We start from the raw sequence: 21,762 nt of genomic DNA on the forward strand, positions 1-21,762 counted from the left end.
CCAAGGTAGTCGTAGTGGTAGCAGCAGCACTCAGACGGGAAGGAATCCTTGTCCATCCCTACCTAGATGATTGGCTCATCAGGGCGAAATCACGAGAGGAGAGCCATCGGGCAACCGACAGGGTGATCGCCCTTTTGGAAAGCTTGGGCTGGATAGTCAACCTCAGCAAGAGTTGCCTACAGCCTTCCCAGTCACTAGAATACCTGGCAATCCAGTTCGACACCCAGGCAGACACGGTCAGTCTCACTGCCAAGAGAAGGTTAAAACTTCAGACGCGTCTCCGGTACTTGATGGGAGCCAGTCAGCCCACAGCTTGGGATTATCTGCAGGTTCTCGGCCTCATGGCATCCACCCTGGAAGTGGTACCTTGAACAAGGGCCCATATGAGACCTCTGCAACGCTCCCTGCTCTCTCGCTGGAGCCCCTGCGTTCGGAACTATTCCACGCACCTTCCTCTGCCAGCCAGAGTGCGGACCCAGTTGCAGTGGTGGTTGCAGTCCAACCACACGAGCAGGGGGTCGAAGATGTCCTCCCCCACGTGGACTCTGCTCACCACAGATGCCAGCCTGAGTGGCTGGGGAGCACACTGCGAAGAACTCACCGCACAAGGGCGGTGGAACAGAGAAGAGTCGGCGTGGAACATCAACCGTCTAGAGGCCCTGGCAGTCTGATTGGCATGCCTACGATTTGCTCCCAGACTGAAGAACAGAGCAGTCAGAGTGATGTCCGACAACGCCACCACGGTGGCATACGTCAATCGTCAGGGCGGAACCAGAAGCCAACAGATATCTCTGGAGATAGCCCCGCTGATGGCTTGGGCAGAGGCGAATCTTCAGGACATCTCCGCCGTCCACATTGCCGGGAAGGACAACACCACGGCAGACTTCCTCAGCAGAGAAAGCCTAGATCCGGGAGAGTGGCAGCTGTCACCCACAGCCTTCCAGATGATTGTGGATCACTGGGGGATTCCGGACATGGACTTACTAGCGGACAGGTCCAATGCTCAAGTACCCAGCTACTTCAGCCGCAAGCGCGACCCATTCTCGCACGGAATCGATGCCCTGGTTCAGCCATGGCCTCCGGGGACTCTGCTATACGCCTTCCCTCCGTGGCCTCTGCTGGGCGCCATCATCCACAAGATTCAGAAACACCGGGGCCTAGTTCTTCTAGTGGCCCCGGACTGGCCAAGAAGACCCTGGTACGCGGACATGAGAAGACTACTGGCAGGGGAGCCCCTTCCCCTGCCTCCTCTCGGGGACCTTCAACGTCAAGGTCCCATCCTCCACGAGGATCCGGCTCAATTCTCTCTTACGGTCTGGCCATTGAGAGGGCTAGACTGAAGAAAAGAGGTTACTTGGAGCCCGTGATAGATACACTCCTCCGAGCCCGCAAGTTTTCCACTTCCCTCACCTACGTAAGGATCTGGAGAATATTTGAAGCATGGTGCGACATTCATGGCACCAATCCACATGCGACCACAATCCCTATTGTTCTGGATTTCCTGCAGGATGGGCTTCAGAAGGGTCTCTCCCTCAGCTCCATCAAAGTTCAGGTGGCTGTACTGTCTTGCTATGGTCCCAGGAGGGATGGCAAGACCATTACCACGCATCCAGATGTGTCTCGCTTCCTGAAAGGAGTTAAGCACATTCGTCCGCCACTGAAGTGACCAGTGCCTTTGTGGAACCTCAACCTTGTTTTGGATTTCCTCGCGGGATCCACCTTCAGACCCCTTCGGGGCCTGTCTCTCCGTTCTCTAACCTTGAAGATGGTGTTTTTATTGGCGGTGTGTTCAGCACGCCGCATCTCAGAGCTACAAGCACTGTCCTGCCGTGATCCCTTTCTCAGAATCACTCCAGAGGCTATCCATCTTCGCACGGTTCCCTCCTTTCTACCTAAAGTGGTCTCACATTTTCACCTTAACCAAACTATATCCTTGCCTACCACGGCGGGTTTGAAGAAATCTGAAGAAGGGCGTTTGCTACGCCATCTCGACATAGGCAGACTGCTGCCCAGATATCTGGAAATGACACAAGTACTGTTCGTCCTGCACAGCGGGAAAAGACAAGAGGAAGCAGCCTCTCGGCCCACCATCACCCGCTGGATTAAAGAAGTTATCAGAGCAGCTTATGTAGAGGCCGGGAAGTCTCCGCCTCTTCAAGTCAAGACTCATTCTACCAGAGCACAAGCGGCATCTTGGGCAGAATCCAGGATGCTGTCACCTGCAGAAATCTGTAAAGCGGCGACGTGGTCCTCCCTCCTTACCTTCTCCAGTTTCTACCATCTGGATGTCCAGGCCAGGGAGGACTCAGCATTTGCGAGGGCGGTACTACATGGTCCTCAGGCAGCCTCCCGCCCAGGCTGGGAGTAAAGCTTTTGTACATCCCATTTGTTCTGAGTCCATCTGGCTACACGCCAGGAAATGTTGAGATTACTTACCTGATAATCTCCTTTTCCTTAGTGTGGACAGATGGACTCAGCATCCTGCCCAGCGGCCTGTGTACATGGGTTTCACCGATTCAAGGTAAGCCATGTCATCTGTTTCCATAAGAGCGTCCCCTTTGCCAGGTGTTGACACCTTCCAGTTGGGAATGCTGGCGGTCTCCAGCTACTATCAATCGGTCAGGGGAATCCTGTTTCACTATTTCACTGAGCGTCAGTACACACATCCATAACAGCTTTTGCAAGGAAGATTACTAAGTTGCTACGCTTCCTGTGGGGGTATATATACCCGTGCTGACGTCAGATCAGTCTCCAACTGCTAGCACGAGCATACTATACCCATTTGTTCTGAGTCCATCTGTCTACCCTAAGGAAAAGGAGATTATCAGGTAAATAATCTCAACACTTTGAATCCTGGTGCAGAATTTTCAATAAGTTTTTGAAATGTTCCATATTTTCCACAATTTTCAGGATTGAAATTCCATTGACCAGTTATGTCCTTAAAATTAAATGTTATTTTGCTCACCTTTTTTTAAACAACTTTTCTCCTATAAATTCCTTTGCTTCTAATGCAACCTGTATTTTGTTTTTGTATCTGGCCAACTTCATGATTAGCTCATTTTGCGTCAATCTGAAAGGAGAATAGCACTCCAAAGGTAATCACATTAAAAGGTGTTGCATACAACTTGTTGGTCTTTATTTTTTTCATATCCAAGTGGACTAAAATAGTAATCGCCCAACTTGTGGTTTTAAAATGGTTGATTTTTATATGCTTTCTGATCAAATGTTCATTTTATAAGTGGCTGTATTTGTTTTCCTTTGGCAGAAAACTTCATTAAACTTTGCACTCATGAGAAGGGTTATGGTTACGAAAACTCTTGTTTCCACAGAATAATCCCGGGTTTCATGTGCCAGGTAAGGGAGATCTTAGGGAGTTTGGTTTTGGCCAGGAGGATGAGTGCTTGCACTAACCTTTATAATTTGGTATTGGTTCTTAAACTGGTATCCTTCTTCATTCCTATGAACATTTTTTTAATTCCTCATTTGAGGCAATTTATCCAGTTGTCCCATTTGATGTTTAATGGTAAAAGAATTTATATATAAATGTTCAGTCTGAAAGGCATCCCTTGGTGGTGCCTGCATTCAAATTTGATTCTATTGTTAATCTTTAGACCACTTTTAATAAGTTTTAGGTTTTATCAGATAGTAGGCTTGACCTTGCTTTAGCCTATTAGTATTAGTATCTCCTGGGATCAGGTGTTGGGATTTCAGATTATAGGTGATTTTGCTATGAAGATATTAAGTTGCTAGTTCTCAGGAGCATTAAATTTGGCATTGTCTTCTGTACAGGGTGGTGACTTCACAAACCACAATGGAACTGGTGGCAAATCAATTTATGGAGCAAAGTTTGAGGATGAGAACTTCAACTTGAAACATACTGGCCCTGGGATCCTTTCCATGGCTAATGCTGGTCCCAACACAAATGGTTCCCAGTTCTTTATCTGTACTAAACAGACTCCTTGGTGAGTAGACCATGTTGTAAACATGGTGAAATACATCTTTAATGTATAGACTACAATGTGGACTTCATAATAGTTATTCTATAATCATTGCAACGTCTGCTGATATGTTGGCCCAGACAAAAAAAATATAGGTGTAAATTTTTTTTGCAGTAATGTGACCTAGTGGTTAGAGAGGTATACTTACAGGACGGAGAAACTGGGGTTCAAATTCTACTTCTTCCACTGATGCTTCTTGTGACCTTGGAAAAGTCAAGTCACTAAATTGCCTTACTTTACCTCAATTGTAACATGCATTGACCACAGGTTTGGAAAGGGAAATAAATCCAAGATCTTGGTCGTTTGAAGCAGACCCTGAGATTTTATGGAGCCTTCAAAATGCTTCCACTGGTGATCATTGAACTAGAAGATAGTATAATTGCTAATCTGCATCAGAAAGATCTTAATATTCTGACAAGCATTTCACCCATCACACAGGTGGTTTACACCTTTCTTTTCCAGAGCTTTCTAGGAAATTCTTCAGCTCCACCAGACATGCAGAACAATACTGTGCACCCAATGCCTGAACTGTGCCTCAGTGTAGTTTTTACTGTGGCTTTGGATGGATGTTTCTCAAAGGACAAGCAGGATGGTAACCGTCACACACGGGTGACATCATCAGATGGAGCCCAATGCGGAAAACTTATGTCAAACTTTGACTAGGCACACTAAGCATGCTTAGTATGCCCTATACCATGCATCTATGTGGGGTCCCTCTTCAGTCTCTTCTTTTCCGCAGAGCTGTGAGCTTTGCAGTAGATTGAGCTCTTAAAAATTTTGGCTTTTTGGCTTAATGGATTTTTTTTTCTCTCTGTTCCATTGCTGGGTTCCTCTCATTGTCTTTCTGTAGTGTCCCCAGTCAGGGTTTTCAACTTCTTTGGGTAAGTTTACTTTTGTAGTTGATTCCCCTTTGGTGGCAGTGCCTCGGTGCCCGCTGGTCATAGACACCACTGCCACTGTTCTGTCCTTCAGCCCTTTTGTTTCACTCTATCATGACCATGTCTGGTTTTCGCCGATGCCTCCAGTGCCCGCGGACCATGTTGATCACCGATCTGCATGAAGTTGCTGGAGGATAGGGGTGCCGGAGACTGACTACTGTCTGTCTCTCTCCTCCAGATCAAGGACTCCAGATACATAGTCAGACCTCTGCACTGGTTAAAGATCAGGCCGAGCACTGAGGGAAGCCTAAGAAGCATCAGCACCAGTCCCAGTCAATGCACAGTGCTAGGCATGGGGATGCACCAGCTTTTGCCGTGATGCCCCCAAAGTATCCCTGTGGCAAAGAGCACCTGTCCTCCATCGATGCCCTGGGTCCAAGATGGTCTCCACCAGTGCCAGTCGCCGATCCCCCTTGAGGGTCTGAAGATGATCTGGCCACCCCTCCTTCCTCCCAGTTGGTGTTGGCATCGGCAACATTCGAGGAGGAGCTGGAGCGTCACATCCAGCTGGCAGTGGAGTGGGCACTGCAGGGCCACAGTCCTGTCGCACTGCCAGAGCTGGTATGCCCGTTCTTGTACCGCTTCTGGAGAAGCTCAATGTGCTCATCAGTGTCTTACCAACCCAACTAGCATATGTTTCTGGGCTGCCAGTGGGGCCCTGGGGCTGCCTCCTACCGATAGGTGGTCTTCGCCAGTTCCTCTGAGGAAGCTCTTTCGAGGCCAGCAGGATCGCCAAGGCCTATAGCCCCCCATCCAGTTCCATCAGTGCCTTCATCTTTGGGCGTTGGCCGAGCATCTAAGGCCCCATCCACTGTGACATACAGTGAGGATGCCTAGGACCCTTGGGGGGATGATCAGATGGAGTTTTCCTCCAAGGACTTGGATGGTCTCCCGTCGGACCCTTCTTCAGAGGAGCGAAGAAAGTCTCCGCCTGAGGTCTTAACCTTTGCAGGTTTTGTGAGGTTGATGCCGCAGGCCATCCCATTCCAGCTGTTGGAGGAGGATGCCAGGCACAAGATGCTTAAGATCCTTCAATTTGTGGAGGCTCCTAAGGAGATCGTGGCAGTCCTGGTACATGAGATCCTTTTGAAGTTGCTGCTTAGGATTTGGGAACACCCCCTCAGTGTTTCCTATCAATAAGAAGGCGGATGGGGTTTACCTTGTCCAGAAGGCTGTCTGATTTGATAAGCGTCAGCTGCCCCACCAGTCGGTGGTGGTCAAATCTGCCTTTGAGGATCAAGAACTCTGACCCACTCCTTGGCGCCCTGGGGAAGGACCACAGAGCAATGGATGCTCTGGTGAGGAAGGTGTTCCATGGTGCCTTGCTTATTGCCTGCATTGCTGCCTACCAGCTCTACATAAGCTAGTACTCGTGGGACATCTGGAAGCAGGTGCAGGAGGTGGACACATGTTGCTAGTGCACAAGGTCCATGCTGCCTAGGTTGTTGGGATTGCATCGAGAGTCTCTGAGGAGGGAATCTGCTGCGGGCCTCAGATCTCCAACCAGAGGTACAGGAACGACTCGCTGATGTGCCGTGTACAGAACAGAATCTCTTTGGAGATAGGGTGAAGGATGCTGTGGCTCAACTTCAGGAACATCATGAGACCCTCCAATAACTTTCCGCCAGTGCTCTAGTTCCATCCTCCACTTCCAGGAGGCCGTTGAGGTAGGAGCCAAGGAAGTCCTTTTGCCATTAGGGTCCATCTTAGTGCGATTGGCGCTTACCACTACGGTGTAGATGGTACACACATCTCAGTACAGCCTATAGTTGTATGTTTTATGCCTCCCACTGTGGTAGCAACTGAAGGCAAGTGAAAAATGCCCTGTTGCATATACCCAAGAACCCCAAACTCCTCCCCTTCTCTACAGGCTTAGCGCCCCAGAAGCCAATCGGCTTCAAGCCTGTGCAAGTTTAAAATTAAACCGAACGGCCCTTTCTAACAGACTGGGAATCCAGTCTAAACATACCCCTCCCAACTCAAGCCCCCATTTCAGCCTGCTCCAGAAGTGAGCCTGGCACCATATTATTCTGGTCGCCCAGGTATCAAGCCTGTCCTCCCTCTCAGAAGCCAGACTTTGTCTACAATGTAACAATGGAAAAACAGAATCACCATTCCTCATAAAACAAAATCAAGAAACTCAAAGCATCAATTATAATAGTAGAATCATACTAATAATAGAAAAATATTTAAAAATTACTGACAAATAGAATATCTATTAGTTATACAGTTTTGTTTAATTTCTCAAGCACCAATAAAATATTTCAAAATAGCACACACATCAGATAACACCCAATAATTACAACAAGGTAAAAAGAAAGCTCCTGCTAACCATACCTGGGAACATGATTTCGTCACCCTGCGATTCTTTAGGATTAGGGGGCTAGGAGGACCCCCAAAACTTTATCCTCGCTTGCTCACATACACTGTCATACACAGGCTAAGTCGTCGTCCCCCCCCCCCCCCCCAAAGCACACAAAAGCTCGTTCTCACCCAGATTCCCTCATACACACAGAAGCAGGCATCCATTCTCTCTCTCTCTCTCTCTCTCACTCTCACACACACACACACCCCCCCCCCTGGCAGGCAGCCATTTCCTCTCTCACACTCTTTTTCACATCGACCCCCCCCCCCCCCCAAGCAGGCAGCCATTTTCTCTCACACACAGACTGACCCCCAGGCAGGCACTCATTCTCACACAGACAGACCCCCAGGCAGGCACCCATTCTCTTTCACACACACATTCCCAGGGCTGCCATTCATGTATACATACGCACACATTGAAAGCAGGCCCCATCTCTTTGTTTTGCCAGCAGTCTCTGATCTTCTCTCATTCCTGCTGCCACTGTTGATGCCACTGTATGGCTTTTGGGAGGAGCTGATTCCTTGTCACTACTTCTGCCACTGATATCCGTTCTGTTGCTGCCTCCTCTGTGCAGGCCCCGCGATATTAAAAATTGGCGAGACTATCTTTTTCTCCATGCTGATCTCATGCATCACGAGAGCAACCTAGAGAGTGCTATTCTCGCAAGTTCTAATAATTAAGAAAATTACTCCACCCCCTCCTTCTCCCCAGTGAGTTCTCCTTTTTTTTCTTGGTAATAAGAAACACTGCTAAATTCTTGGAAGAAGTGAAATAACTGGAAAAAAAAAGTCCCTAGATATGAGATGCGTATCTGTTCTCCTATATTTCTCAGATGGGTAAGGGACTTGCTTGGACTAGGGGACATCAAATTGACTTGCTTTTCTCTATGGGCAGGAAGGGTGCATAAAGCTTCCTTCTGAATAAAAATCCACTTAAGAAGTAAACTACTCAATTTGAGTTGATTTATAAACCATTGGATGACAGTTAAAAATTATTCTTTCCTCTTCAGCCAGACCAGTCCAGGCACATGGGTTTATCCTCTCCTACCAGTAGATGGAGACTAGGTTTGCTGACATCTCCTTATAGGGTCCTATGCTGATGTTAGCCTCCCAGTTTTCTCAGATTCTCCAGCAGGATGATAAGCAGCCTCTTATGAACGAAAAGGCCTGGCCTAGGCCCAGTGAACAGAATTGAGAAGAGGAATGGCAGTTCCTGGGGTAACAGTCTTTTGGAATGATTTTTCCTTAGATGAGTTTAATCATGAGCCAAAGATAGGGTTTCCCATCCATTGTGCCTTCTGACCAGATCAGGTATGCCATGGAAGTCTCATTGCCTGATGCTCAAATCCAGACTAACACCTTATCTGTGCTTTCAGCACCTCACAGCAGCAAGATTGGACAACAGCGGCTCTTAAACATGTAGGAGCTCATTTCTGAGAACATGAGCTCAGGGATGTAGTAATGGGCAGTATGCAGGACATATACTGTAGGACATGGGTTCTGCTGAATGAGACTGTGAGAGTGTACTGAACACTGGCTGTGACTCATTCTTATTGCTTGGAGGAGCAGCAGCAGCAGTGTAATTGGTCCGGCAGCAAAGGTATTTGAACCAGCTGCCACATCAGACTTTTCCCTTCTGTACTTGTATGTAGAGGGAACTGGCCATTTCCTAGCGTGTAGCAGATGGACTCAAAACAAGTGGGTATAGTGTGCTCGTGCTAGCAGTTGGAGACTGATCTGACGTTAGCACGGGTACATATACCCCCGCAGGAAGTGCAGCAATTCAGTAATTTCCGTCTCCAAAGCAGTTTGGAGCTACCTTACGCTCGCTGAGCATTTTTCCAAATTATAACGACTAAATTCTTAGAAGAAATCCTACCTGAAGACTAGCCCCGCACTCCTGCGGTGATACCCTCGAGTCCCTCCCCCAGTTGAGTTTCCCGAGGTGATTTCCGTGGTCTCTCAGAGGTGAGTGCCTCGGTCCGGTGGCCGGATCGCGACAGGGACTTGGCCCCCGAGCGAGACGACGTTCGGGTGCGGCTTAGAGGCAGCGGGTGCACTTCCTCGAGCGCGGCGGTGACGGTACTCACCCTCTTCCCCCGCAGCCGGAGACCGCCCGGGTCGCAGCTGGGAAGCGCCGAAGACAAGGTAAGGCGTACATCTTTACTTACTGGTCTCCGAAGAGCGAGGATTAGCAGGGTCTGCCTACGTGGGAGGTCGCCATTTTGCCTGCTCATCATCCCTGGTTCGCCGCCTCTATCTAAGCGGGACGACGGGCACGTATGTTAGGCGCCCGAAACGATTTGGGCGCCCATTACTGGTGATACACTCACGCTGATAGGCGCACGTTGATACGCGCACGTTGATGGCATAGGCGCACATTGATATGCGCACGCTGATACGCGCACGTTGATGGCATAGGCGCATGCTGATACGCGCACGTTGATACGCGCACGTTGATACGTGTAGGCGCACTTTGATAAGCGCACACTTATAGGCGCTCATTGATAGGAGCTCAGACGCAATGGAGCGTAAGAGAGCCCATGCGGCCGCAGAGCTGGCACCTCCAGACTCAGGCATAAGAGCTCTAGGCCTCTGCTCAGCATGCCACCTCAGAGCCACACAGAGCGAGGAAACAGACTCCCTATGTGCCCAATGTGAAGAGGCCCTGGGAGTTCCAGGCCAGGGCTGGTCTCAGCCCAGTTTGACTGCCAGTTCCTCAGGGAACACCCCGAACCTAGCAGGCCGCAGTGAGCAGCCAGGGAACCCTACAGACCTGGTTCCCCCAACGGCTAGAACCTGCTTCCCTCTCCTGGGTGGAATTATTCAAGGGGATTCATGCCTTCGTCAAGATGCAGTCTGATCCCCGACCGGGCCCATACATACCGGATGACCCTGCCCCGGGTCCCTCAAGACCTACGCATAGCCACCCGCCACCCGGAAGCCCCACTTATGGGGACTCGGATTATTCTGAGGAAGATGGCGAGCCCCCCGAGGAGGGAGAACTTCCCTCGGGGATAGAACCATATCGAACCATGAGACGCTTCTTTCCTAAGGAGGATCTTCCAGACCTGGTCTCTCAATGCTTGTCTGAGCTGGCTATACCGGGCCAGGGCACCCCAGAGGAACCCAGAATGAACCCCCTGCTAGAGGGCCTGCGTCCAACGGCTCACCATTTTCCCCTCCTACAAGCAGCACAGCAGTTAATCGATCTGGAGTGGAATGCGCCAGACGCTTCCTTCAAAGGGGGTTGGGCTTTGTCTAGCATGTACCCCCTAGACCCGGCAACCAAGGAGCTGCTGGCGTGCCCGATGGTAGACGCCATAGTTAGCGCAATTGTGAAGTGCACCACCATTCTGGTGGAGGGAGGGGCGGCCCTCAAGGATGCACATGACTGGCGCATGGACGCCATTCTGAAACAAGCCTTTGAGGTGGCAGCCATGTCTCTACGAATTGCGACCTGCTGCGCCGTGGTGACGCGCTCCTGCTTATTACAAGCCAGGAACAACACCCCGGGAGAAGAAATGGAATCAGCCCTCTCGTTCCTCACTGATGCTGCCTCCGACCTAGTTCGTACAGCAGCCAAAGGATAGTCATCCTCAGTGGCAGCCAGAAGACACCTCTGGCTACGTAATTGGTCGGCCGACTCCTCCTCCAAGACACGTCTCACGAGAATGCCCTTTAAGGGATCCCTCTTGTTCGGCAGCAACCTCGAGAAATTGGCTAATAAATGGGGCACCTCTCCATTACCCAGACGTTTCCCGTTTCCTGAAAGGAGTCAAACACATTCGCCCGCCACTGAAGTGGCCAGTGCCCCTGTGGAACCTCAACCTAGTCTTGGAATTCCTAACGGGACACGCCTTCAGACCACTTCGAGGCCTGTCCCTCCGTTTGTTAACCTCGAAGATGGTGTTCCTGCTGGCGGTAGGCTCAGCACGCCGCATCTCAGAGCTACAAGCGCTGTCCTGCCGTGATCAGTTTCTCAGAATCACTCCAGAGGCTATCCATCTTCGCACGGTTCCTTCCTTCTTACCCAAAGTAGTCTCACACTTCCACCTCAACCAAACCATATCCTTGCCTACCACGGAAGGTTTGAAGAAGTCGGAAGAAGGTCGAATACTACGCCATCTCGACGTCGGCAGGCTGCTGTCCAGATACCTGGAAATGTCAGAAGCAGTACGAAAGATGGACCACCTGTTCGTCCTTCACAGCGGGAAGAAGCAAGGGGAAGCGGCCTCACGGGCAACCATCACCCGCTGGATCAAAGAAGTTATCAAGGCAGCCTACGTAGAAGCGGGAAAACCACCGCCTCTACGGGTCAAGGCTCACTCTACCAGAGCGCAAGCAGCCTCTTGGGCAGAAACTAGGATGCTGTCACCTGCAGAGATATGTAGAGCAGCGACGTGGTCCTCCCTCCATACCTTCTCCAGATTCTATCGTCTGGACGTCCAGGCCAGGGAGGACACAGCATTTACGAGGGCAATCCTGAATGTACCTCGGGCAGCCTCCTGCCCAGTCCGGGAGTAGCTTTTGTACATCCCACTTGTTTTGAGTCCATCTGCTACACGCTAGGAAATGTAGAGATTACTTACCTGATAATCTCGTTTTCCTTAGTGTATGCAGATGGACTCAGCATCCCACCCGGCTGCCGGTATACATGGGGATTCACCGACTCACGGTAAGCCATGTTTTCTTATAGAGGGCATCCACCCTGCCGGGTGTCGACGCCTTCCGGTTGAGAACACTGGCGGTCTCCAACTACTGTCATTCGGTCAGGGTAATCCTGTTCATTTAATCGATCGGTCAGTTACACATATATCCATAAAGCTTTTGCAAGGAAGATTACTGAATTGCTGCACTTCCTGCGGGGGTATATGTACCCGTGCTGACATCAGATCCGTCTCCTACTGCTAGCACGAGCACACTATACCCACTTGTTTTGAGTCCATCTGCATACACTAAGGAAAACGAGATCATCAGGTAAGTAATCTCTACATTGTGATGAGTTCATATTTTTGCAAAAGATTTTCTCTTCAGGAGAGAGGGGGCATAGTAAGGTCTCACCCAGTTCTGACAGCATGCACGTTGCCACAGGAGATACCAGTAATAAGCCAAAGGATCCCCCTCCAAGGCAACAGATTTCTGCCTCAGTTCACCATCTTCCCCTAGTTGGGATTAAAGGACAATTCTATGGGAATGTTGTTGGATCCCTTACCTAACGTGTCTCAACATAATTCTGAAGACATCTGCTACTTCCAAGGTTTTAGACAAGCTAGTAAAAGCACTTAATGGTGATTGGAAGGAGCCTGATTTAAGGATGGCGGTCTTTGGTCACAATTCACTGTAAAGGTATAACAGCAGTGGCCCATATGGCTCACAAAAGAGAGACCAGAAATTCTCTGGGGGAGCGGGAGCAGAAGAAGCAGATATTTTGCTAAGGTGGGCAGAGAAGCACTTGCGTGCTCTCAGCAGTACTCATAACAAGGGTGGAAAGCATTCAAGCAGATTTCCTAAATCTTAAATGTACTGGATCCAGGAAAGGGGGAAACGGTAGGAGGTGGCATTCTCCCTGATAGTGAACAGATTGGGAGAGCCAGAGATGGATTTGATAGCCAACAACAGGAACACCAAGATGAGGATGTGAGGAAGTTTTTCAACCACAGGGAGAAGGGGTCAGTCACACTGGATCTCCTTATTCAGGAGTGGCTGGTTTGGGAGCATCTGTTTCCTCCATAGCTCTTGGTGGGCAGAGTATTGCAGAAGACAGGGGACTTTTGTTGGCCTAGGTGGCTGTGGTATGTGGATCTGATGAAACTGCTGATCCAGGAATGTGTTGTGCCAAGGTCCAGTAGTATATGAAGACCTGAATGTTTTGTCTTAATGGCTTGGCCCTTGAGAGGGAATGTTTGAGTATAAAAGAATATTCAAAGTAATAGCAACTTTTGCATGACGGTGAAGTCTGTCTTGTGTACTTGAGTGAGGAGTTTTTGAAGCATGTTGTGAAGATAGTCAGAAGAGCTTTGGCAGTAGCCTTCTTGCAAGAGAGCTTGGAGAAGAATTTACCCTGAATTTCTGAAAGTTCAAGTGGTACTTATTGCCTGTTACAGGGGTCAGCCTATGGGCAGACTAGCTTCTCATACAGTTGTATCTCTGTTCTTATGAGGAGTTGAACATATTACGACTCCCAGGAGGGGAGGTAGTTCCTTCCTGGATTTTAATTTGATTCTGAAATCCCTGAGTAGCCCTCCTTTTGAGTCATTCAAGAAAGTCACCTTAATAGTCTTACATTTTTAAGGCGGACTTCCAGTAGCTATTTGTTCAGTTAGGCAGACTTTGGAATTGCAGGCCTTGTCATATTAGGGAGCTTGCCTTGAAGTTCTCAACATAGAAACAGAAAAATGTGATGGTAGAAAGACTATATGGCCAATTCATCCAGTTAATTTAACTTTATCATTCTCATAACTTCCTTACAGGTCTATCCAGTAACGAGCGGTAGGAAGAGCTGCGTTAGTGCCCGGCGCACCCGCGGTTGCCGCATGCACAGTGCAGCTCACCTACCGCTCGATCCTATATGTAAATAGCTTGCAAATGCAAGCTGCGTCTAAGAAGCGTCCGTGAAGCGTTAGGCCCGCGCAACCCATTTTACTGTATAGAGCGCCTATACAGTATCCTGGGTGCGCGGGCCTAACGCTTCACGGCCATGCTGTTATCTGTCATTTCAAATGTCATTTGAAATGACAGATACCAGGAAGTTGGGATTGCCAGTCCCCTCTCCCCTCCTCCCGAAGCAGGGCGCGAAAAGCAGCCTTGCTCCGGGAGGAGGGAAGAAGGGACTGGCAGTACGAAGCGGCGAAGCGACTTAATTTTTGCAGTCCTCTCCGGACATCGGACGACTTCTCCTGCCTCCAGCTGCTCGCAAAGATGGACGCCTGCACGGCCGCTGAAGACGTGACGTCACGACGTTTGGCGTCATGGCATGTGATGTCACGTCTTCAGCGGCCGTGCAGGCATCCATCTTCGTGAGCAGCTGGAGGCAGGAGAGGTCGTCCGATGTCCGGAGAGGACTGCAAAAAGTAAGTCGCTTCGCCGCTTTACACTGCCAGTCCCTTCTTCCCTCCTCCCGGAGCAAGGCTGCTTTTCGCACCCTGCTTCGGGAGGAGGGGAGAGGGGACTGGCACGGGGGAAGCCACGATGTCCGGAGAGGGACTGCAAAAGTAAGTCGCCGAGCGTAGGATTGCCCGTCCTCTCCCCTCTCTCTCTTGCAACTTTTTTTTTTGCTTTGGGAGGCTGCCCCGGAGACCAGCATCCATGGACGCGGCCAGGGCAGGTGAGCGGGGGCTGGGGGAAAGCTTGCCGCCTACCCTTACCCCTGCCTCAGGGGTAAGGGTAGGCGGCAAGGGAGTAAGGCTATCCCCACCGACCTGGATCTTGCTCACCACGGACGTGAGTCTACGAGGGTGGGGAGCCCACTGCCAGGAACTGACGGCCCAGGGGCAATGGAACGAGGAAGAGTCGAGATGGAACATCAACAGACTAGAAGCCAGGGCGCTTAGACTAGCCTGCATATGTTCAGTCACAGACTCCGGGGAAAATCTGTCAGTCATGTCAGACAACGCCATAACAGTCACCTACAGCAACAGCCAAGGGAAGAACCAGAAGCCAACAGGTGTACCTGGAAATAGATCCCCTAATGGCATGGGCGGAAGCAAACCTACAAGGGATCTCAGCTGCCCACATTGCAGGAAAAGACAACGTCACTGCGGACTACCTCAGCAGAGAAAGTCTAGACCCAGGGGAATGGATGCTGACAACCACAGCCTTCCAATTGATTGTAAACCGCTCGGGAACCCCAGCCATGTATCTCCTGGCAACCCAGTCCAACGCCCAAGTTCCCAACTTCTTCAGTCGCAGACGAGAACCACAATCCCAAGGGATCAATGCCCTCGTCCAGACCTGGCCTAAGGAAGACCTGCTATATGCCTTCCCCCCCCCCCCCCCCCCAATGGCCCCCTACTGGGCGGGAACATCCGCAAGATAGAACATCACAGGGGGCTAGTACTTCTAGTGGCCCCGGACTGGCCAAGAAAGCCATGGTACGCAGACATGCGAAGACTCGTTACGGTGAGCCCTCTCCTTCTACCTCCACAGAGGGATCTGCTCCAGCAAGGCCCAATCCTCCATGAAAACCCAACTCAATTCTCTCTTATGGTCTGGCCATTGAGAGGGGGACACACCTGAAGAAGAGCGGATACTAGAGGGCGATGATTTGACACCCTGCTCCGAGCATGCAAGTTCTCCCCATCACTAACCTACATACGAATATGGAGAATATTCGAAGCCTGGTGCGAAGACAGTGACATCCTTCCCGGACAGTCAAAATTCCCACGATCCTGGAATTTCTGCAAGACTGCTTACAGAAGGGGTTGTCTCTCTCCAAGGTTCAGGTGGCCGTATTGGCCTGCTTTGGAGCCAAAGTGGAAGGCATCAGCCTAGCATCTCAGCTGGTCTTCTCCTGCTTCCTGAGAGAGGTCAAGCAGATCCGACCACCCTAAAGCGGCCGGTACCCCTATGGAACCTCAATCTAGTACTAGACTTCCTAGCGGGAGCCTCCTTCAGACCTATCTGCGATCTGTCTCTACGACTCCTAATCTTGAAGACTGCATTCCTAGTGGCAATATGTTCAGCCCACCGCATCTCCGAACTTGCACTATCCTGCCAAGAACAGTTTCTCAGGTTCACACCAGGATCCATACAGCTACATACAGTCCCCTCCTTCCTCCGAAAAGTGGTTTCTCACTTCCATCTAAACCAAACCATCTCTCTGCCATCTCCAGACGAGCATAAGGACTCTGAAGAATCTTGCCATCTTAACATCAGCAGACTCCTAGTCCGATACCTGGACAGGTCGGAATCCTTACAAAAGACGGACCACCTATTTGTCCTTCACAGCGGGAAGAAACAAGGGGAAGCGGCCTCATGGGCAACCATAGATCGCTGGATCAAAGAAGTAATCAAGGCGGATAACGTGGAGGCAGGCAAGCCTTCACCTCTACAAGTCAAAGCCTATTCCACTAGAGCCCAGGCAGTGTCCTGGGCGGAAACCAAGATGCTGTCACCTGCTGAGATCTATCAGGCGGCGACATGGGCCTCCATTCACACCTTCTCCAGGTTCTGCTGCCTGGATGTTCAGGCTCGGGAGGACACAGCATTTGCAAGGGCAGTATTAAGTGGGCCACAGGCAGCCTCCCACCCGGTTCGGGAGTAGCTTTTGTATGTCACATTGGTCCTGAGTCCATCTGCTAAACGCTAGGAAATGGAGAATTTACTTACCTGATAATTTGTAGACAGATGGACTGAGTATCCCGCCCACGGCTGCTGCCAAACATGGAACTTCGGCTGACAATCCCTGACCTCGAGACAAGCACGGGAAGCCACGCTTTCCTCTAAGACACCCATAGTTCCCAGGTGTTGGCGTTTCTTGGTTGAGGGCACTGGCGGTCTCCAGCTATAACCCACATCAACCAGTTCAAGTTAATCAAAGTTAACCAAGTTAATCAAATTATTCAGACACACATATATCCATAATTGCTTTTCGAAGAGAATACTGAAGAGCAGAGCTTCCTGCAGGGGTATATGTACTAGGGCTGATGTCAGATTGAAATCTGATCTGTCTCCAACTGCTATCAGGAGCACACTATACCCATTGGTCCTGAGTCCATCTGTCTACACTAAGGAAAACGAAATTATCAGGTAAGTAATTTCTTCAATGTTTTTGTACAATATGCCAGACTCTTTAGGGAGTTCCAGAAAATAGGTGTAGTTACTGAAAATGCCTCCTCCTGAGTTTCTGCCAAGCATGCCATGTATACATATGGAACATCTAAGAGGCTTCTTTAGACTGAATGTAGAGAGGGTGGAGAGTTGTAAATCTGCAGCATAGAATTAGCCCAGAGCAGTGAATATAGATTCAACAATTTGTGTACTAGCATGCTATTTTATGCTGTACTCGCCAAATCACTGAGAGGTAATGTAAATCTGAAAGAACAGGGGTAATATAATCCCAAATTCCAATCTTTGAGATTACTCTAGCAGCAACATTCTGAGGCACTTGAAATGCACGCAGACTATATTCTGATAGCCCAATATCCATGGAGTTGCAGTAATCAAGCAGAGGCAAAATGAATGCTTGAATAACATGTTGAAACTTTGTTGGACCAAGCAAAAATTTAAGATAGCTTGAAAAAAAAAAAAAAAAACAGCTTTAGTAACTCCCTTGATGTTAATGCATAGTTGTCTTAACTATGTATTAACAAACACCCCAAGACTCTTCACATGGGGTGCCACTATTAGCATTGTATTGTCAATAGACCGTGACAGAGGGGACAGGATGGAAACTGTGAGGTAATTAACCCTGGTCTTTGCTAGGTTTAAAGCTATATGATTATGTGAGAGCCACTGTGTGACTGCAGAAATGCAGATCCTCAGACTCAATCATCTTGGCCCACGATGGTAGCATAGGAATAAAAAACTGGATATCATCTGCTTACAAATGGTACCCAGCACACAAACCAGATAGCAACCTACAAATTGAAGCAAGCTATATATTAAATAGAAGGGCTGATCCCTGAGGTACTCCTGTGGAAATCTTGTGGGATTGTTTTGCATGAAGACATTATTGAAAGGCTATGTTCAGTCCTACATAGCATCCTACCAGACCTACATAATCCAGTACTTACCCACCATTTTTTTTGAAAAGTAGCACAGCTTCTCCTAGAGTCTCCTTCAAGAGGAAAAGCATTTTATATAGAGAGCCTCTGCAGACTCTCATGGCTGTGTGCATCAGGCCTATATAAGGGCATGCAGGAAAGGCTTGCATGGCATGGAGGGGGATCTTTTTGGAAAGACTAGATCTTTTCAAGGACCCACCACTATGCTTCAGGCCCTTTCCTCTACCAGACCTCAGAACGAATCACTTCTTTCTAAAGATACTAGTCATAGGCCCAGGAAGCATTTCTATCAGAAGAACCTATTCTAGGGGCCGATGCAATACAGTGTGCTCAGCCGAGCGTACTCTTAACCTGAAGTCAGACATGGGTAGAGTAGGCGCTAATCAATCCCCTAATGCAATAAGGGGATTAATGCATATTCAACGTGTGTCCAACGTGGAGTGAAACTAATAGCGCTCATCACATGCAAATGAGGCTATTGGGCAATCACTCCCGATGCAAAAAAAAAAAAATGTGCATCTCTGATGCACATTTAACTGTCATCTATTAACGCCTGCCTGGAGCAGGCTTTAATAGCTGTGCGCATCAAATTCAAGTACAAAAAAGCAGAAAAAAATGCTTTTCTGTACTGCCTCCTACTTAATATCGTGATTAAGTAGGATGAAAAATAAACAAAAAAAACCCAGTTGGGTTCAGGAAATGGACGCTCGACTGACAAGTGTTCGCTTCCTGAACCCTCGGCATCGGTTTTCCTTACTGGCGGACAGCCATCACGAAAAAAGTGGACGGCCAAGTCATAAAAACAGATGCCAATAAACCCGGCATCAATTTTCGTGACTGCCGTCCACTGGTAAGGAAAACAGATGCTGAGGTTTTTCGGTGTTGGTTTTCCTTGCCGGCAGATGGCCGAATCATGAAAACAGATTGGGTTCTTATTAGCAATGATGTTTTTTGCGCAAGTGAATCTAGCACCTTCTTGCTAACGTGACCCCCTAATTTAAATATTGCATGGGGGCGCCTGGGGTGCAATGAGAGCAGGCACTGACTGTTCAGTGCCTGTTTTCTGTGCAAATTTATTGCATCGGCCCCCTAGAGTTCAGGTCAACCCCATTATCAGCAGAGCTTCAGACTGTTATTTATTATTTTTATATGCCGACATTCGATCTCAATTGAGATATCACACCAGTTTACATTCAGGTATTGTAGGTAGCAAGAAGATAGAAGCTCTAAGACTCAAACTGCTACCCATCCAAGAACTGGGACTGGTTTTTGAATGAATTGTATAACTAGTGTCCCAGTCTGCATCTCAGAGTTGCTGTCGGTGGGGTGAGAGAGACTGGTGTTCTACACAAATCATTGGCCCATAATAACCTCCAACAATTGAGGGGTCTTCAGATAATTCTGTAAGGCTACAAACTCCATCTTTGGCTTTGCAACCAAGTTATCTATCAAACAGAATTTTGTTTCCCAATTAGAAATCTTGCCTAGATAACATAGGGTAGCAGATGTATTCTAGGCAGTGGGTACAGTTCCAGGGCTTACATACCAGCCTATCTGTGTACTTTTTTGAAAAGCAACATTAGAGCTACACAACAGGAAGGAAGGTAGCCAGACTGTTGGGCATCACTGCAAACTAAGAGACTACAGATGCACCCACTGTTCTGAAAGCGAAAGCTGAAAGGCTGATCCATTATTCCTTCCTTACCATCCCCCACCTGTTTTGTTAATCCAGTACTTGCAAACAGGTATGAATTTTTTAGGGACTGACTTCTAGTATATGTATTTTTTTAATTATTTGACTGTTGGTTTGAGGCATAGTAGTGAAGCTGGAATGAGGAACCCAGTGAGCTATAATTTGGATCTTTTGTAACTACTATTGCATTTACATGATTGTTACAGAGCTGTAAGATCCATGTTGTGTTCCCTAAAATGATTAGCATTGTATTCTTGCACTAAATTGAATTAAATAACTAGGAGCTGAAGCCATTTGTTAATGCTATTTTATTTTCCTTAAGGTTGGATGGAAAGCATGTGGTGTTCGGCAGTGTCATAGAAGGCATGGATGTTGTTGATAAAATGGAGAGTTACGGATCATCAAGTGGCAAGACCAGCAAAAAGCTAATGATTGCCCACTGTGGAAAGCTGTAATGGGATCATGTCTTAAGCACTACAATCATTCCTTCTGTAACCGTCCTTTGGCAGAAATTCTGTCCTTAGTATTCTGGGTTTAGGCCCCTGAAATCTTTGTGCTCCTGACTTGCCTTATTTTTTTTTCTTGAGTTTCTTTCCTTCCATATCATGTGAGTCCATGTGGACTGCAGAATTAAGTTTAAGATGAGAATTAAAATAATTCAACCCCATTCTAGTGTCTATCTTTTCCTAATTGCACTTTCACTGGGTCCTTGAAAGTATATTTGTATTCGTACAAGGAATTATTACATCACTTCAGAGGTTATTTCTGGCATTTTGTTTTAATCTTGGGAAGTTATACAGGAGATGGACTGAATACCTTCAGGCTTGGTAGGAAGCCTAATCGTTTGGGAATGGAGTAAGATGACATACGCAGGCACTGTTTACTTTGCTGTTAAAACACTATGTTAAGCTGCTGCTGTGAATTTTTCCTATGACCCCTACTTTTATGACTTCCAACTATCACTGGTGTTCTGTAATGATACTGGCTGCTAGGTGACCTCCCCTGCCAGCAGGTCTCCCATGGCCTTTCTTGCCTTGCTCTTATTCTCTCTAGGCCTCCTAGTGCCATTCCTTGTCTCTATGTTCCCAGCCTTGTTTGTGTCCTGTATTAGACTTCCTAGTGTGTTCCTAGATTGCACTTGTCCTGTGGTAGGCCTCCAAGTGGCCTTCCTTGCCCCATGGTTTCCTAGCTATGCTCCTATCCTGTTTAGGCCTGCCTGTGGCCCCCTTGTCCATATGTCTCCCTTGTGCTAACTACTGTTCCTGCATTGTCCATTCTTTGTTTCTGTAGTCCTACATTGCTCTGTGCTTACCTGCCTGTCTCTTTAGTGCATACCCTGTTTGTGTTCAGTGTGGCCAAGGCACCTTCTCAGCTCTTGCCTCTCGCTGCCTACCATTTCCAGTGCGTTTCCAGTTCCTGGTCCTGTGCACTGCCCTCTATAAGATCTGCTAGCTACCAGCACTACAGGGCTCAACCCAAAGGAAAGGTGATTGGTCAGGCAGAAGGCTTCATGCCTGACCTGCCTACTTCTGACCCCCTGCAATCCCCCAGCTTGGGAGTATCATTAAGTGGGTCAGTGTGGCTGTGACCTTTCCATAGTGTTGTCACTGAAGTTCATATGCTGGACAGAAAACTCTCCCTATGCTTATGGCCAGGGACACAAGAACACTTAGACTCAGTAAAAGTATAATGTATTTTTATTAATCAATATGTGTTCTCGGGAGATGCTGGGTACTGGGTGCCCTTAAGTCTTACAAACTGACTAGCATCTCCCTGGATACAGGAAGTGACCGTTGTTTTATAGATAACATTCATATACAGGAAAAGGATAGAAGGTTCTAGAGATTTGCATGACTGCCCAAAGGATCATTTACATAAATTGTAATGTCAACGACATAATAAAATCATTGCTATCTACCCTGATTGGCTTCCCAGGATGTGTAGCCCATTTCCAATGGCTTTCTTTGTTCTGTTAAACTCTTACTGGTCAAGGTAATCAACACGTCTGTAGCTGTGTGGATTACAAACTCCTGAGAATAGTG

The 21,762-nt window shown here is 48.4% G+C and overlaps 1 protein-coding gene across 1 annotated transcript in view; it reads left to right on the forward strand.

Moving 5' to 3' along the window:
- The window catches only part of LOC115092857 (peptidyl-prolyl cis-trans isomerase-like), a 92,623-nt gene extending 72,236 nt beyond the window's left edge, over positions 1 to 20,387 (forward strand). The window contains exons 3-5 of the mRNA XM_029604222.1: positions 3,266 to 3,354; positions 3,790 to 3,962; positions 20,043 to 20,387. Of these exons, the coding sequence (XP_029460082.1) occupies positions 3,266 to 3,354; positions 3,790 to 3,962; positions 20,043 to 20,175 (395 nt within the window). The 3' untranslated portion in view covers positions 20,176 to 20,387. The remainder of the gene's footprint in view (positions 1 to 3,265; positions 3,355 to 3,789; positions 3,963 to 20,042) is intronic.
- Positions 20,388 to 21,762: the final 1,375 nt, after the last annotated feature.

Source organism: Rhinatrema bivittatum, chromosome 5, assembly GCF_901001135.1.
Source record: "Rhinatrema bivittatum chromosome 5, aRhiBiv1.1, whole genome shotgun sequence".
Lineage (NCBI taxonomy): Eukaryota > Metazoa > Chordata > Amphibia > Gymnophiona > Rhinatrematidae > Rhinatrema > Rhinatrema bivittatum.